The sequence below is a fragment of the Haliotis asinina genome, chromosome 5, assembly GCF_037392515.1.
Source record: "Haliotis asinina isolate JCU_RB_2024 chromosome 5, JCU_Hal_asi_v2, whole genome shotgun sequence".
NCBI lineage: Eukaryota > Metazoa > Mollusca > Gastropoda > Lepetellida > Haliotidae > Haliotis > Haliotis asinina.
The window spans coordinates 55,241,181-55,257,728 of NC_090284.1; the positions used below are offsets into that span (position 1 = coordinate 55,241,181).

A 16,548-nucleotide genomic window follows, 5' to 3' on the forward strand; every position below is an offset into this window, starting at 1 on the left:
AGCAAGCCTTTATTATGAACACCAAAGAGATCGTAGGCGGCTCACGTTAAACTGTTTCATTGATATAAACGTGACATAGGCACAGTGTTACCTCCAACACACGTTAAGTAGTAGGGGAACACGAGGGTGATAGCCGTAAGCGAGCCACCGATCCTATATGGTCAGTCAAAACTTACAACATAGATAAAGTGGATATGAAAGCCGACGAACCTAACTTATACTACTTGAGGGATGGACCGGGTAGGGGGTTTGTAAGAGAAGAATTATTGATCGTACCGTACAGCACAGTGTTACCTCCAACACACGTTAAGTAGTAGGGGTAATAGTAGCAAGAGCTAAGGGCCCAACCAAAGCCTTATTTACTAAATAAGGCTTTGTAGAGACTTTTCTTGAAAGTGTTTTAGAACTGTCATTCCCTATACTACTCCTCACATATGGTTTGTCTGATTGTAGACCTATTCTATCCAAACTGATTGAAAACAAGCATATTTGAATACTGATATACTTGACGAAAATGGAAGCTTGGAAGCCAGGTTGAATAACTTGCAGCTTTCCTGGAAACGAAATTAAACTCTACGAGCTCCAGGAAAACTTGCATGCGTGTCGATGAGTGACTCGTACTGCAAGAGCGGTATCACGTCTGGATAGATTCAGTGACGACGAATACTTGTGAAAGGTTCAGGGATCGATTGTAAGTTACCATGTTTACGCAAGTTTGATTGGAGATTTATCATGTTTCCTAGTTAAATGTCAAACGAGAACGAAGTTCGAGTACGATATTTTACACGGACATATGATACCTGGTTTTATTTGTAGCAAAACGGTAGCTGAAACTGATCGCTTATATACATAGGCGGATTCAGATGAAGTGTGTACCTCCTTTCTTTTTGTAATATTGTGCACTGCGCGCCCTCTCCCACCCCAACACATAGTTTCGCCCCTGATATGCGTTTGAACGGTTACGTGACCTCGTGCCGACATTCAACATTACAAGCTCTTCAATCAAACGTTCAAATTCCATACTGCCAATTATTGTCATTGATAACCCTTGACAGTATGTCGTTGCTAAGGACGCGTGTGGTCCAGTTTAGCGTAATATACCTACAGCACATAACCGGTCTTGGCCAATGGGAAGGCAACATTGCTTTGCAAGTCGAGATAATGTTATTCGATGGCCTCTCCCAGTCGATCTGGTGATAAAACCTTAAAACATTAACATTATTGGTGTATAGAGGCAAGTATCTCTAAGTATACATGTAGTGGCATTTAACATTATCTGTACACCGGAGGGTGACCTAAGCATATAATGATATGTAAGATAAAATCCACATAAACACATAAACACCAACCTCGTCTTTGAGGTGCAGGGTACATACAGTGGTAGTTACTATACCACGACTGGCAAATGAATGCATCTAGTACCTAACAACAAAATATACACAATTAAATACAATATACACTGCACGCGGGGCGGTGGGGTAGCCTAGTGGTTAAAGCGTTTGCTCGTCACGCCGAAGACCCGGGTTCGATTCCCCACATGGGTACAATGTGTGAGGCCCATTTTCTGGTGTCCCCCGCCGTGATATCGCTGGAATATTGCTAAAAGCGGCGTAAAACTAAACTCACTCACTCACTCAGTATACTGCACGCACGCACTCAGTCTCATACCACCCATAACATGTACATAATATATTCAACACAGTCCATATTCACCAAACATGTCAGGATTATGTACGTAATAATCCACCCAAACTACAAATACCACTAAATACTAATTAAATTATTTTTAACTAGTCGATGCATCTATTATTGGTAATAGCCATAATACATACCAGTGTGTCATGATATTAACTGATATGGAAATAAAATATTTACATCAGTTCACCATGCAGATAAAGTTACAACATGTAATATTATTACATCCCCATAATTAAAATAAGCTAAATGGACTAAAACACCATATCCTTACCTCCTTATGATAGTTCGTACCTGATGACGGAGCAAGCATACTCTCCGAAACGTTGCGTTATCCACAATAAAGAAGTCGACATACTACTTGTGTTTTTACTCATGCTTTCCACTTCTAAATGCCCTGAAAGATTTAACTCGTACTAGAAACCATGTTGAATACATTTATAGTATTCCTTATATGGAAACAGAAACTACGGTTTTCCACGTATTGACGGATTTTTCAACGAAAATATTCCAGTATAAAACAGCAGCTGCACTAGAGCCTGTTCATTTTAGTTTACGGCAGACTGAGTGAAAGCTGTTCAAACGTGTTTGTGTTTTGTTTTGGAAGCCAGGTAGCACAGACAGAGGAAATCCCATAATATAGGGAGACACGGGACGATGAACGGTTATTCTAGCTGGACGACACCCTCGCGTGATAATAGCAGTAAGGGTAAGTACTAAAGCAGAACCGGCATACATTACGACATAGTGGCAAAATGGTTTTCAGCGTGTATTTTTGATCCGTTATGTTTATTATTTACATATCATAAATCATGTTCTAAGCTTCACATATGTTAAAATTAAGCAGGTTTAGATGAAGTAAGGTGATGAGATATATGTAGATGGGAACTGTTTTCTTGTAGCGTGTTAATTTGACAATCTGTTATTCTGATCACTTGAACTCGCTCACTGTAAACCGTCTTCTTAATTGGGACGAGGAGAGATTATTAGTACCAGCTATCAGTCACATCAATAAATGGGCGCTTATCACACATCAACTAACATAATTCATAAATAGTTGATAGTTTCGACGCATCATTTCTGTAGAAATCTTTTCGGAGACGTGTATGCAACAAATCAACAAATACTTACTTTTTGGTTTGCAATAGGTATCTAGCGGTAGGAAAACATTTTATTTCAGAATCATGAGTGTTAAACATGTGAACACGTGCAGCCGGCTTGTAAGACAGTTTAATCGTCCCTTCTCCGCTCTAACCTCGATATACTGCGTAACCATATTTATATAGACACATTCTGTATTTATATGGACTGATGTTAATTGTCTACACAAACGACATTGTCGGAAGTGATACGGGCCTATTTGCAGACGATACGTCCGTAACGATTTAACATAATATTCAAACTGGCTCCGCAAATGAATTAACTCTGATAAAACCAAAGCCAAAATAGTTAATCGAATCTACCTTTACATGGAGGGTATATGAAATACAGTGGAAGCTGTCCAATCCGGCACTCACTGGACTGAAGAAATCATCCGTTTTAGACAATGTGCTGGATTGTATTGCTGATAAATGTACAAGACACAGAAGGGACTTAGAGTTTATGTTGACAACTTACTGGATTAGACAGATGCCGGTTTTGACAGCTTCCACTATAAGAATTAATGCAAAAAAAAATCATATCCAATAGACAGTAATATCCAGTGATTAGGACCTTGATGTACAGGCTGACGAGAAATACGTATGATATTTTGCATGAGTAGAGTTACCCAATTTAATATCTAGTATCTAATTACCAGCTCTGTCAACTTATTACCCGGTGGGGTAGCCTAGTGATTAAAGCGTTCGCTCATCACGCCTAAGATTCGGGTACGATTCCCCACATGGGTACAATGCTTGAAACCTATTTCTGGTGTCCTCCGCCGTGATATTGTTGGAATATTGCTAAAAGCGGCGTAAAACCACACTCACTCACCATTTCCTGGTGAGGTATTTGCATAAGCAAGTATTGATTTTCTTTTGAAATATAAACGTAGTTACCCTAACTTCATAAATCACGTTAACTTTTTTAACGGGTGAACTGCCTTCATGTCCCTAATCGCAACCAGGAGCATACCTGATAAGCTCACCTGTTGCATGGATACCGAGGATTTCCATCATATCAGTCGGATAGTGACAAATTTCACTGAGTGCACTGGCTGTTAAATTTGCATTGTATCAATGTATCATTGTATATTTTAAATGTGCTGATGAATAAACCTCAGAGTATTTAGGTGCTTTTGACACTAGAATTTGCACCCGTGAAGGTCCAGGCTAGAATAGGCCTTTAGCAACCAATGTTTGCCATAAAGGCGTCTGTATGACTGTCGTAAGAGGCGACTAACGGGATCGGATGGTCAGGCTCGCTGAATTGGTTGACACATGTCATCGGATCCCGATTGCGCAGATTGATGCGCATGCTGTTGATCACTGGATTATCTGGTCCAGACACGATTATTTATAAAACACTGCCATATGGAACATTGCTGAGTGCGACGTAAGACAAAACTCACTAAAATGTGAATACTACAATTTGCTCAGCTTGAGTAGTATAGGGAATGACAGTTCTGGACCACTTTCAAGAAATGTCTCTACAAAGCCTTATTTAGTAAATAAGGCTTTGGTTGGGCCATTAGCTCTTGCTACTATTACCCCTACTACTTAACGTGTGTTGGAGGTAACACTGTGCCGTACGGTACGATCAATAATTCTTCTCTTACAAACCCCCTACCCGTCCCATCCCTCAAGTAGTATAAGTTAGGTTCGTCGGCTTTCATATCCACTTTATCTATGTTGTAAGTTTTGACTGACCATATAGGATCGGTGGCTCGCTTACGGCTATCACCCTCGTGTTCCCCCGGCTGGTATAGATACATTACCCCTACTACTTAACGTGTGTTGGAGGTAACACTGTGCCTATGTCACGTTTATATCGATGAAACAGTTTAACGTGAACCGCCTACGATCTCTTTGGTGTTCATAATAAAGGCTTGCTGGGCTTTTTGTATCCCCTGTTCTATGTACTTTTTTTTCTCGTCCTCGCTGATAGCAGACTTACGAGACTTGGATCGAATATCTTGTTTCATTCCATTATATTTTTTGAGTTCAGAGAGGATTGAACGAAACTCCTCTTCTGAGATCTTACTGTCAGAGAGTGCCGTGGAAATACGCTCACTCACTGTGTTCAGCTTTGCTTCGGCCAGAACCCTGATCTCGTCATGTTTCAATGCCTTACGATGCAGTCTGCGTGATACTAACTTAAGCGCCAACCCTGCCAACCCTGCCACCCCAGCTGTTATTTCAATACCTAGCACTATAGGTGCGGCCACGATGGTAGCTAACAACCCAACGCCTGCCGCCCCTAGTCCCATGCTGGTTGCCATAAGGGTAGTGTCAGCCCCGTCCACGATATTGAAAGCTCTATTGTACTTCTTACATAGTGCTTTCCGCGTGTCACGGTCTTGTTCTAGTTGACGTTTCACATCACATAACTGCCTCAAGCGGAACCCATCTACGGTTTCCAGCGTCTTCGCTACTTCCTCTACGACTGGGTACAGACCCATCCTATAATATATATTTTGAAAGATATTTTAATTGGGTTTCAGTTAATAGTACTTCAATGTATTTGAAGTCTACAAGGGATAGATTATTACCAATGATAATAGGTGAGAGGCTAATAGACTTTCCTGTTGTAATAAAAACCCCACTGAGGTTTATTAAGCGGTTTATAGAACCCCAGGTGGTCTCCTGTTGTATAATAATACGACAATATTGGTGTATATGTTCTTTAGACCAGTGCATTGACACCCCGGGTAAAATTTGGTGTACTCTTGAGGTGTTTTCATTGTCTAACCCAAAGAAGACTTCTATGATGAGTGTGAAAGGGACTAATATTCTTTCAGGATTACTAAATGTTAATTTATTGTTTGACCTAGTATTTAACCCATTTTTTTTCCTGTCCCAAATAGTTATCATGCGTAATCCCCTCTCCGGAATGAAATCCCCGGGCCAGATACCGTTGTTCCTAATCTTAGTGGTATACCCAGTATCTGCGTCTAATGTGATATAAGGTGAGGCGAGTGTTAAGTTGATCAGCCATTTAGGCTCTTTTAAATCTGAAAACGACACCAGTCTGTACACGTTGTCTTTGAAGTGCAGGATGTATAATTCATCTTCCTCACCAGGCTGATCGAATCCCTCCGTATCTCCTAGGTCGTTAAGCGTAGTGTTGGGACGATGACTGGTCATTATTATACTATTACGATATAATTTCCAACTGGTTTTTTGATAATAATTCAGGGGTGAACTTCATACCCATGAAGTGTATGTTGTCAGGCAGGAAGATCTTGGTTAGTGATATCTTGTTTTCCACGATCACGTTGACCCCCTCCAGACTGGTGTCGGCTCCAACACCCACCCGCACGTAAACGTTGCAAACTTGATACTGGTGTCGTTTCACCCACCCGAGTTTGATCCCCTTCACGATCTCGATATCATTCCCCGATGGTTCCCCTAGGTAGACTTTGATGATCAGTGTTGAGTTTGCCGGTAGACTCTCTAGTATACTGACCACGCCTTCGAATTCAGACACCAACTGCAATGTCACGTTTTGTATGGTCGGTTTACTCGATAGCATGTGGGCTGCCATAGTGTTGAGTGGGCTGACGACTACGCTACGTCTCTGAGTTGGGACGTAAGCCACGAGCAGGGTTCCATTGTTCACGACTTTGTTTAGGTGGTTGTCTTTCTTATCCGTAAACACGTAAGGGGAGACGAGTCTAATATTGAGAAACCAGTCGTTGTTATCGGGTAACAACACCCACTTGTCATCTTCGGTGAAGACGAGCATATATGGCTTGTTTCGGGCGACGGTAGTGCTCTCAACATCGTCTAAGTCGAACAGTTTACCCCCGAACGATGGGTATATTATCCAATTATTATTACCGGTGTTGACAAGGGCGTACTTAGTGTTGACTGTTGCTCTTGTGGTATCTACTATATCACTTAGGGTTCCACCGGAGGGGATTTCAACGCGTTTCTAAATGTTGTTTTTCAGTTGCAAGGCGTATGATTTACCATCTACTCCGGGAGCGTCGAAACCGCGTGTGTCTCCGAGGTCGGAGATCCCGATATTGACGCATTTTTTCACTCCGGGCCCTTGTGCGCTGGTCATTTTACATGAAGCGTTAAGCTGAGGTATCCTATATTTACAGGATTATGATTTATATCTAACACCGATATTGTCAGCTCAGGTATGTTGCCCTGGGTTAATCTCTTATACTGCCGTGGTGAAAACGACTCGGTTCTACCGTCGTTGTATTTCTCAGTTTTCACCGGCACTGCTCTCAGTATAGTGGAAGGGTGACCTCCTTGAATGTTGTACGTTGTGCTCACCTGACCGAGATGAATGTACAGCTCTCGGTACGGTACTAGGTCGGGTAACTTCGTGCCTGTGACGGTTGTTGTTAGTTTTATCTCGTCAGGAGACATACCGAGTATCCTCGCTAATGGTCGGCCGAGCCTCAATGAGGTTCTTCCGTTGTTGATTAACACCACTGTACCGTTTGAGTCGTTCATCTTGAGTTCGGCTCCCAGGGGTTTGAAGACCTCGTCGTTTAGAGAGCACACGCTGTAGTAGCCGTCAGTTATCTGACTGCGAGTTCCACTGACGAACAGCTTATTGTTGCTGGCGTTGATGTTAGTCCATTGCGGTAGGTAGGTGATATCGCAGAGTGCGACTTCGAGTTGACCTGACGTGTTATCGATCGCGTGCGTCAGCTGAACGGCCTCACCGCTCGTTATTCCTGGAAGTGTTATGTACATATTATAATATATAATTTATATATTATAATATGGATTTAGCACACTTGAAAATCGTGGTGGAAGGTAGTACGGGGTTTAAAACAACCTTTATTAATATCTTTGAAAACTATATCGTGTCTGTTAATAATGCGCAGGCGGTGGTAAACTGGAATCAAAACCCAATGCAGTTTTGGCAGAACCAACTCAACTTTGCTGTGTGGTGTGCAACGACAGGGTCAGGTGTGACACCAGACTACGGTATAGACGAACTGAGTAAGGCGGTTATTTTGTTTCCTATTTATTATCAAACGAGACGAATATTGAAGGAAATAAGTGCTCCTCTTCCCCAAGATAAAGCGTGGAGTATGACAAATAACCCCTATGATAAACGCGCTTATGAACGTGTTTGTGGGGAGTTTGAGATTCCAACGAATAAAGACTTTCGCCTTCCTGGTGTGAACCATGGTCTCGGTATAGTTCTCGTGTACTTCTACAGGTCCGGAACATATCAGGCCGGTTCTAAAGATGGTTCATACAACCCACACCGTCATACATTTACAGGCCCCACAACGAATGAACAGATCCATGTCAGCTGTATAAAGCAAACCAATCCTGATGCAGCCACAGCCTGGACTAAAATGATCTCAAAAACATCGAAAGAATTCACTCGTGCTGGTACAATACGCTTGAACGACTCGATTCGAACGTACGTGTGGGCGCTGTTGGGTGCGCAGTCGATGACGCGTTCCAACATCCTAGGTAAGGGAACTGCTTACGACGCTCAGAAACAGTTCGTTTCCAACGTTGAGGATGCTATCAATTCTCCAGTTGATCTCCCGCGGGCTATCGACCGTTACCAAAACGTGTTAGAATACGCCAGATCGAAAGTCAATTACGTGTTCGGCGTGGGGCTGTACATGGCTCCGAGTGATATGCAACTGAGAGTAAAAAAAGTGGTGGGTTATAACAACAAAATAGTCATAGCCACGGCGGATCAAAAGTTGGGTATCAACCCCGATATTAACACCCCCTATATCCCACACATCCCACCACGTGAAACAGGTATAGTTGCACCGCCCCCGGAGCCTAAAGTTCAACCAACACCACAGGAGGTGACCCCCCATATTCAGGCCTCCTATCAGCAGCATATTGATAATAAAACGGCCCTGGTGGTTGGTGGGGTAACTTTGGGACTTATTTGGTTAAAGATTTCTTAGCCGCTACGTACACCAGACCCGCCACGGCGACGATGGCTGCCCACATGTTTTGACTGAGCCACATGGCAGTTTTAGCCAGAGCGCCCAACAACCACGAGACGATGCTACCCAGGATGCCGGGAAGGGCTTCGGCGGCTTTACCAGCCAGTTTAGCTAGGCCTTCCCCGAGTTTTTTTATCCAGTCTTTAATACCACCACCTGTGGGAGTTCCCCCGCCGCCAGGTGTTGGGGGTGTGGGGGTTCCCCCCACCAGTGACACCACCAAGGTTGATATGATGAAACCCAATGCAGTCAGAATGCTGGCGATGGTGATCCCTTGCTCCCGGAACAATATCCGAATCCTGTTGGCTAAAGTTGTATCCTCGTTCAGTATTCTATCGATTGTTTCCCGAATGCGACTGATCTGGGATCGAAGCTGTTCACGATTCGAGGAAGCGGATTCCAATCGTGTACGTCTCTCGTCTTCTAAATCACGTAGTCGTTCATTGATACGACGCTTCATATCATCGTTTTCAGTTTCGTTGAGTTTGGTTTTTTCCCTAGCGATGTGCTCGTCGATTTCATTCAGTTTCCCCATGTTGTTCACGAGTTCTCCACGCACGCGTTTCACGGCTTCGTCTAAGCCGCGCAGTTCCCTTACCGGAAAGTCAAACCCCGGTAACGGTTTGTCCCAGTAGGTGCTCAACAGTTTTTCTATGCTGTCCGAGGCTTCTGTAGCACGCTGTGGTGTCATTTCATGTCTAGTGGTGAGGTGGGATCTGGTAGCTTGCAGATCTTCAACAACGGCCTTAGGTATTGCACCAACGTAATCATGCATGTTTAGATGTTCACGGATAAATTCGACACCATGGCGTCTGGCTAGAGTTGACAAGGCCAGTGGTTTTTTATTGCGCTTGTTAACGAGGTCAACCTCTGGTTTAGACTTAAGGCGTAGAACACCCTTTGTATAAATAAAAAAATTATCAAGGTATCGGCCCTGTGGATCAACGTAGTATTTATCACTTCTTAAACTTTCGTAATAATCATCTACCGTTGTTGCCAAAAGTTCTTGGTTCAATGGTGAACTAGTAAATGAGGTCTCCTGCTCATCAGATGCCTGGGCACTAGCGCCCGGCATCTCCGTCATATCTATGTCTTCATCCATTAGTATTTAAATATATTTTATTTATATATAACAATGTACGGCAGAAAATTAGATCCTTTCAGAAGATTGAGAGAGCCATTAGGCGCCAGAGCCGTGCGACAGTCGGTGACCATCACCAACAATCCCAGCAAGATAGACCAGAATCAAACTCTGCTGGTTAGATTTCCAAACCTTGGTGAGAATGACCTCATTGTACCAGGCACTGTTCGACTGGCGTTCAATATCACGTTGACCTCCGACAACGACAAACGCGAGTTAGTGCGGAACGTGGGTCGAGCTATCATCAAGAAAACGACCGTCAAGATCAGCGGTAACGAGGTGCTGAGCATCGACGACAGCGACGTGTTTCACTGCTACGGGGATCTCTGGAAAAGCGAGGGAGAACGAGTCAATGATGTGTACCAGGGCATCAGCAAATCAACCCGGTCGCGCATAGGGTATGCCTTCACGCAAGACCAGCTAGACAAGCTATCGGACGGTGAAAAAGCCATCGCTCGAGCATACGGGAATCGATTCTGCGTGCCGCTCGACTTCGAGTTGCTCACGGGACACGCGCCGTTTTACCAGGCTGCACTGGGTGATAGACTCGAATACGAGCTCACGTTTAACGACTATAGCAAAATAGTGCGTACGCCGAACGGTGATGAGGCCAGTTATGCCATAGACAACATCTCTCTGGAGTTCGACATGGTCACTAGCCCGGAGCTGGCCAGGCAGGTTCGAAGTCAGTACTCTCGGAAGATGGCTATCCTGTACGATCGCGTTCTGAGGCATAGATCAGTCGTGCGAGATAAGAGCGACACTGTGTGGAATATCAACCTGAACGTGCCGGCGCGATCGATGAAAGGTATCCTGGTCGTCCCCGTGGAGGATTACGAGCCATTCCGGAGGGACAGCGAGAAGTTTTTCAACCCCGAGATTGAAAAGGTGGAAGTGACCATCGAGGGCGTGCCCAACCAGCTGTTCAGTCATGGTATGAGACCACACCAGCAGTGGGATGAGATAAAAAAGCTACCAGTGGGGGACTACATAACAAAGGACCTGGACCTCGGCTCCGTGCAGATCGGTGAATACCTGACCACCAAGTACGCCCTATGGTTGGACATGCGATCCACGGATGATGATAAACTGCACGGTAGCGGGCGCCGTATAGATAACGGCAGCGAAGGGATAACCATCCAGATTACTAAGAAGGCTCAATCCGCTGGTAAGTTGAAATTATATCTGTACGTTATTATGGACGCGCAACTTAATATAGACAATGGGAGATTCGTGCAAGCCATCTACTGATGGGGGGTACCCCCCCACACCCCCCAACAATAAACAGTCCCCCCACACCCCCCGGGGGTACCCACAACTACCCACTGACCCACACTGCGCCATAGTGTGCGGGCAGACTGGCTGTGGGAAGACCGTTTTCGTGTTGGATATGTTGGAGGGTTACTACAAGGATGTGTTCGATAACATCGTTATCATGTGCCCTACTCTGAGCATGAATAAAACGTACGCGCGACCTTGGGTGATGACGGACCCGGACGTACACAAAATCGACCCTGGAACACGCCTGCAGGACTGGTTGAAAGCTCTTCACGAGAAATTTAAGGGGGAACCGACGCTGTTCATACTGGACGACTGCAGCGCTAATCGCGAGATAACAAAAAGGAGAGACATGCTATCGTACCTGGCCTTCTCCGGCCGGCATGCAAATCACAGCGTCTGGGTGCTAACGCAGAAGTTCAACTCGGTGTTGAAAGACCTCAGGGAGCAGACGCGATGGGTGGCCTTATTTCACTGCAAGGACAGGGATTCGTTCGAGGAGTGTTTGAGAGAGAACGATGTGATGAGCAAATTAGAACGGGAACGGGTGAAGAAACAGCTCGCTGAAACTAAACACGCTAAGCTCGTGCTCAAGACCGACCAACCAGTAGCATATATAGTATGCTAAGCAAAGCTAAGCTAAAGCTAAGCAAAGCTAAGCAAAGCTAAGCAAAGCTAAGTATATAGCTATGATATTTGAAGTATTTGTCGTGTGCAACTTAACCTTCATTTCTCTGTGTTTTGTCTGCATCGGGTATTATATAGTTAAAACTAAATCTTACTTGTTATATTATAAGATGGAGTGTGAGGAATTGCTCGAACAATTGTCTGCGGAGGGTTCCCCCACGCCGCCGGCAGGCCCCACTGATGACAAGCGAGAGAAACTGGTGGCGTTGGCTGTTGGCGGCAAAGCCAAACATTACTTTGGAGACTACACTCCGGATAAAATGCAGAAAATGTCAGCCGAAGAAATCGATAAGCTGTACGCTAGATACGAGTCCCGGCTCGGAGCAGAAATGACAAAGACAATAGGATCGGCTATGACCCAGATATACACCGGTATTGTATCATACTTCTTTCCCATTCCACCAGAGCGCCGACTTTACCTGTGGGAAGACCTCGAGAAAGACCCTTTTATCGAACACGCCGTGAGCTCTATCAGCTGCGGGCTGTACCACAAATATGGCATGTTGTTGGCTCCAGTGACGGCGGCGATTATCACGGCAAAGCATTGTCAATTTGAGAGAAAAAATAATAATAATAGTATAGATGGATGCTGCTCCCGAGGTGATACCCCCCACAGTGATGGAAGTGACCCCTTCACAGGAACCCCCAACAGTGAGGGAAACCCCACTGGGGGTAACCCCCACAGTGAGGGAAGTGACCCCTTCACAGGAACCCACAACAGTAACCAGACAGAAGAATCCTAAGAGAGTAGCTGCCGGTAAAAAACGGTGGTGTAACCAACATAAAGTGACCAACCCAACCCGACTGTTGTTGGCTGTAGGTGTAACTGCTGCCTTGGCTATCTCGTGGTTATACGTGGGGGTACCCTCCCACAGTGAGCCCCCACCCAACAGTGAGCCCCCCACCCCCACGGTAGACCCGCATATCATGTTATAATTTTAATATTTTATATCATATACATAATGTCTGAGGGGAAAACGTTCGTCAACGACGCATACCACGCCACAGTGGTCGCCAGTCTAGCAGTAGGGTACGCTCGGTTGACTAAAATGGTTCTTAAACAACCAACTATCAAGCTAGATTTCAACCTGCAGGATATGGGTATGCTCATAATGAACCTTGGTATGGCGATGGCCACAAAAGACATCCTAGTAAAACAAGGGATCATACCTGATAATATAATGAAATAAATATAGGGATGGCCACGATAGCTATGATGGTCGGTGGGGCGTTAGTGAATGCCCTGGCATTTTCCGGGAGTAATTTCCTCTTCTCGAAACTACGAGACACGGCTGAAATACAGGAAGAAAGGAAGCGGCACGATCTCGCTACTGAGAAATTACAAAGAGCACAGGCCGAGTACGCTAAAAAACGCCTCCAGAGGATCGATTTTATTAACGAACAACTCCAGCATGAAAACCATGCCGTTCAAACATTCAACGATGTTGATGAAGCAATGAAAGAATACTACCTACTAACTGGTAAACAATTGGAACCGCTCAATAAACCCACACTCGCTCAGTACTACACACCATCCAAGGGACAAATGAATCGTGAACTGGGCTTCATAGTGTTGGGTATAGCAGCTACTGCGTTGGTTGCGAAGCAATTAAATTAAAATACCTATATAAGTAAACATGAGACCCGCTCCATACCGATGTGAATACATACTTATGGGGAAGACCGAGGCCTGTGGTAGGAAATGCAGGAATCAGGGGTTCTGTTGTTTCCATATGGGAAGTCCTAACTACACGTGTTCTGTGTGTGGTATCGGGGTTAAAGGGCACTACTGTCTATGTAAAGCTCACGGAGCGAACGTAGTCAGACATCAACTCATCTACGAGAATAAAAAAGGCTACATAAAAGAACGTAGGCGACTGCTCAAGATAGACTCCAGTGCGTGAAACAGCCACTTAAGGGTTACCTCCCTTTACTGTGAACCAATTAGACATTGGTTCTCTTAGGTGTAAACACTATGTCTACTGTACGCGAGCTCAAGCGGGTCGCAAAACAGAGAGGTGTGATCGGGTATTCTCGAATGCGGAAGTCAGCATTGTTGAGATTACTAGGTTTAGAAGCCCCTCCTTCAGTAAAACAATTAAAAGCTCAAGCAAAACAGCTTGGATACACGGGTTATTCAAACCTGGGGAGAGCCGGGTTAACCGCATTGTTATCACATGCCCCCGTAGCAAAACCTCCCACTGTAAAACAACTGAAAGCCGAGGCACGCGATTTGAGTTTAGCTGGGTATTCTCGTATGAGAAAACCACAGCTTGTAGAATTATTACGACAGAATAGAGCTATTGACCTACAGTTCGTGCGCACTGAGCGCGTTGTAGGCAACTATTTGAGAGGTTGGCGCATGCACGTTGATAGAAACATAGACATTACAGATATCAAGCCTCTGATAGCTGATAAGGTCAACCAGGAACTAAATAACCTAGGAAGTATCAAGTTTCAGATCACAGTGAAAATGTCGCTCGATAAGCAGGTTGGGAGTACCACTGAGTATGTTCAGCCTTACTTCCGAGGTCAACAAGAGGTCGCCACACATACAGAGACCATTGATACATCAATCGATACCAGTTTTCAGCAGATACGAGAATACCTAGAACGCTACACACACTTGGGGTCCGGGTGGGCTGTAGATAAAATCGATAATATCTATCTAGACATAGCTAACTACGTGCCGTTCAGAGGCGGGTCATACCTAGCCTTGCCTCCCTACTATAGGAACAAACATGCCATAGTAAACGTTAAGAATAGAGGAAACGATTGCCTGAGGTTAGCTATCAGGTCAGCCTTATTTCCAGCTGGCACTCATTCAGATAGGCTTTCTAGCTATCCCCAAGACGATGGGCTCAACTGGGATGGTATAGATGAACCCACCCCCATATCCCAGATCACTAAAGTAGAAAAACAGAATAATCTGGCTATAAATGTCTTTGGACACGAAGGTAACAAAACAATAGTACACAGGGTCAGCCCGGTGAAGGATCGCCAAGTTATTAATATATTCACGATCCAACGAGGTGACAAGTATCACTACACGTGGATAAAACATCTCAGCCGGTTGTTGCACGACCAGTCGAAACACGATGGGGAAAAACACTTTTGTGTACGATGCCTACACGGTTTCAGTCGAGCTGATTTATTAGAATCCCACCGGGAGGATTGCCAAGGTGTGGGGCAGACGGCTATACGAGTCGACATGCCTAAGGAAGGTGATAATATCCTAAAATTCAGTAACCACAAGAACCAAATGTCTGTGCCTTATATCATATACGCCGACTTCGAAGCCTTAGTTGTGGGTGGGGATTCCCCCACACCCCCCAGTGGTAGCTTCACCCACAAGACACAAGAGCATAAAGCCTGTTCGTTTGGATACATTGTCGTCCGTTGTGACGGGGAAACGAAAGCTCCAGTAGTATATAGGGGCCCTGACGCGGCTGAAAGGTTTCTAAAGTGTTTGCAGGAGGAAGAAAAAATTATTAGGAATGCATTGTATAGAATCGCTCCCATGCGTCTGACCCAAGACGACAAGTTAGCTCACGCTAGTAGCACTAACTGTCACGTGTGTGACTCACCACTTAACGGTGATTCGGTGAGAGATCACTGCCACATAACTGGTAAGTATAGAGGCGCCGCTCACAACGCGTGCAACCTCAAGCTTAAAATCAACCCTAAGACAATAAACATCCCCGTTGTCTTTCACAACTTGAGAGGGTACGACTCACACTTGGTCATGCAGGCCATCGCGAAAATCGATGGTAATATAACGTGCATCCCCAACAACATGGAGAGATACATCTCCTTCAGCTTAAACGGACTTAGGTTCATTGACTCGTTTCAGTTCCTCCTGTCGTCACTCGACAGTCTGGTCAAGGCCAACAATACCTTCCCTATCACCGATCGATACACAGACGCCGAGACTAGACCCCTACTTATGAGGAAGGGTGTGTACCCCTATGAGTACATGGATAGTTGGGCCAAGTTCACCGAGACCAGACTACCCCCTATTGACTGTTTTTATAGCAAGCTGAATGAGGCGTCCGTCTCACGAGATGATTACTCGCACGCGACTAACGTATGGAATAAACTGGGTTGCAAGAACCTGGGTGATTATCACGACCTGTACTTGAGGACAGATGTACTGCTGTTAGCCGACGTGTTTGAGACGTTTAGGCGGACGTGTTTCAAGCAGTTTAAACTCGACCCCGCATGGTATTACACCAGCCCAGGTCTGTCGTGGGACGCCTTGCTTAAAAAGACCGGAGTTAATTTGGAATTGCTCACAGATTACGACATGCACCTATTCATTGAGAAAGGCTTGCGAGGTGGAATTTCCATGGCATCCAAACGATACGCGAAAGCAAATAATCAATACGTGAAAGGTTACGATCCTAACAAGCCAACCAATCACATTCTCTACCTCGACGCAAACAACCTGTACGGCTGGGCCATGAGCCAGTATCTACCTACAGGGGGATTCGAATGGGTACCCCACGTTGATGTTATGGGGGTTGCACCAGATTCGAACAAAGGGTATATCCTCGAGGTTGACTTAGAGTATACCAAGGAATTACACACATCACACAACAGCTACCCCCTGGCCCCCGAACGTATGAGGGTTAACCCAGACTGGATG

The 16,548-nt window shown here is 45.0% G+C and overlaps 1 protein-coding gene across 2 annotated transcripts in view; it reads left to right on the plus strand.

Moving 5' to 3' along the window:
* The first annotated feature begins 2,240 nt into the window (after window positions 1-2,240).
* LOC137284850 (interferon-induced GTP-binding protein Mx1-like) overlaps window positions 2,241-16,548 on the plus strand; it is a 98,908-nt gene continuing 84,600 nt past the window's right edge. For both annotated transcript variants that reach the window (XM_067816871.1, XM_067816870.1), the window contains exon 1: window positions 2,241-2,404. Coding sequence is in view for 1 of the 2 variants with exons in the window: in XM_067816870.1 (XP_067672971.1) it covers window positions 2,353-2,404 (52 nt within the window). In the remaining variant the exon portion in view is untranslated. The remainder of the gene's footprint in view (window positions 2,405-16,548) is intronic.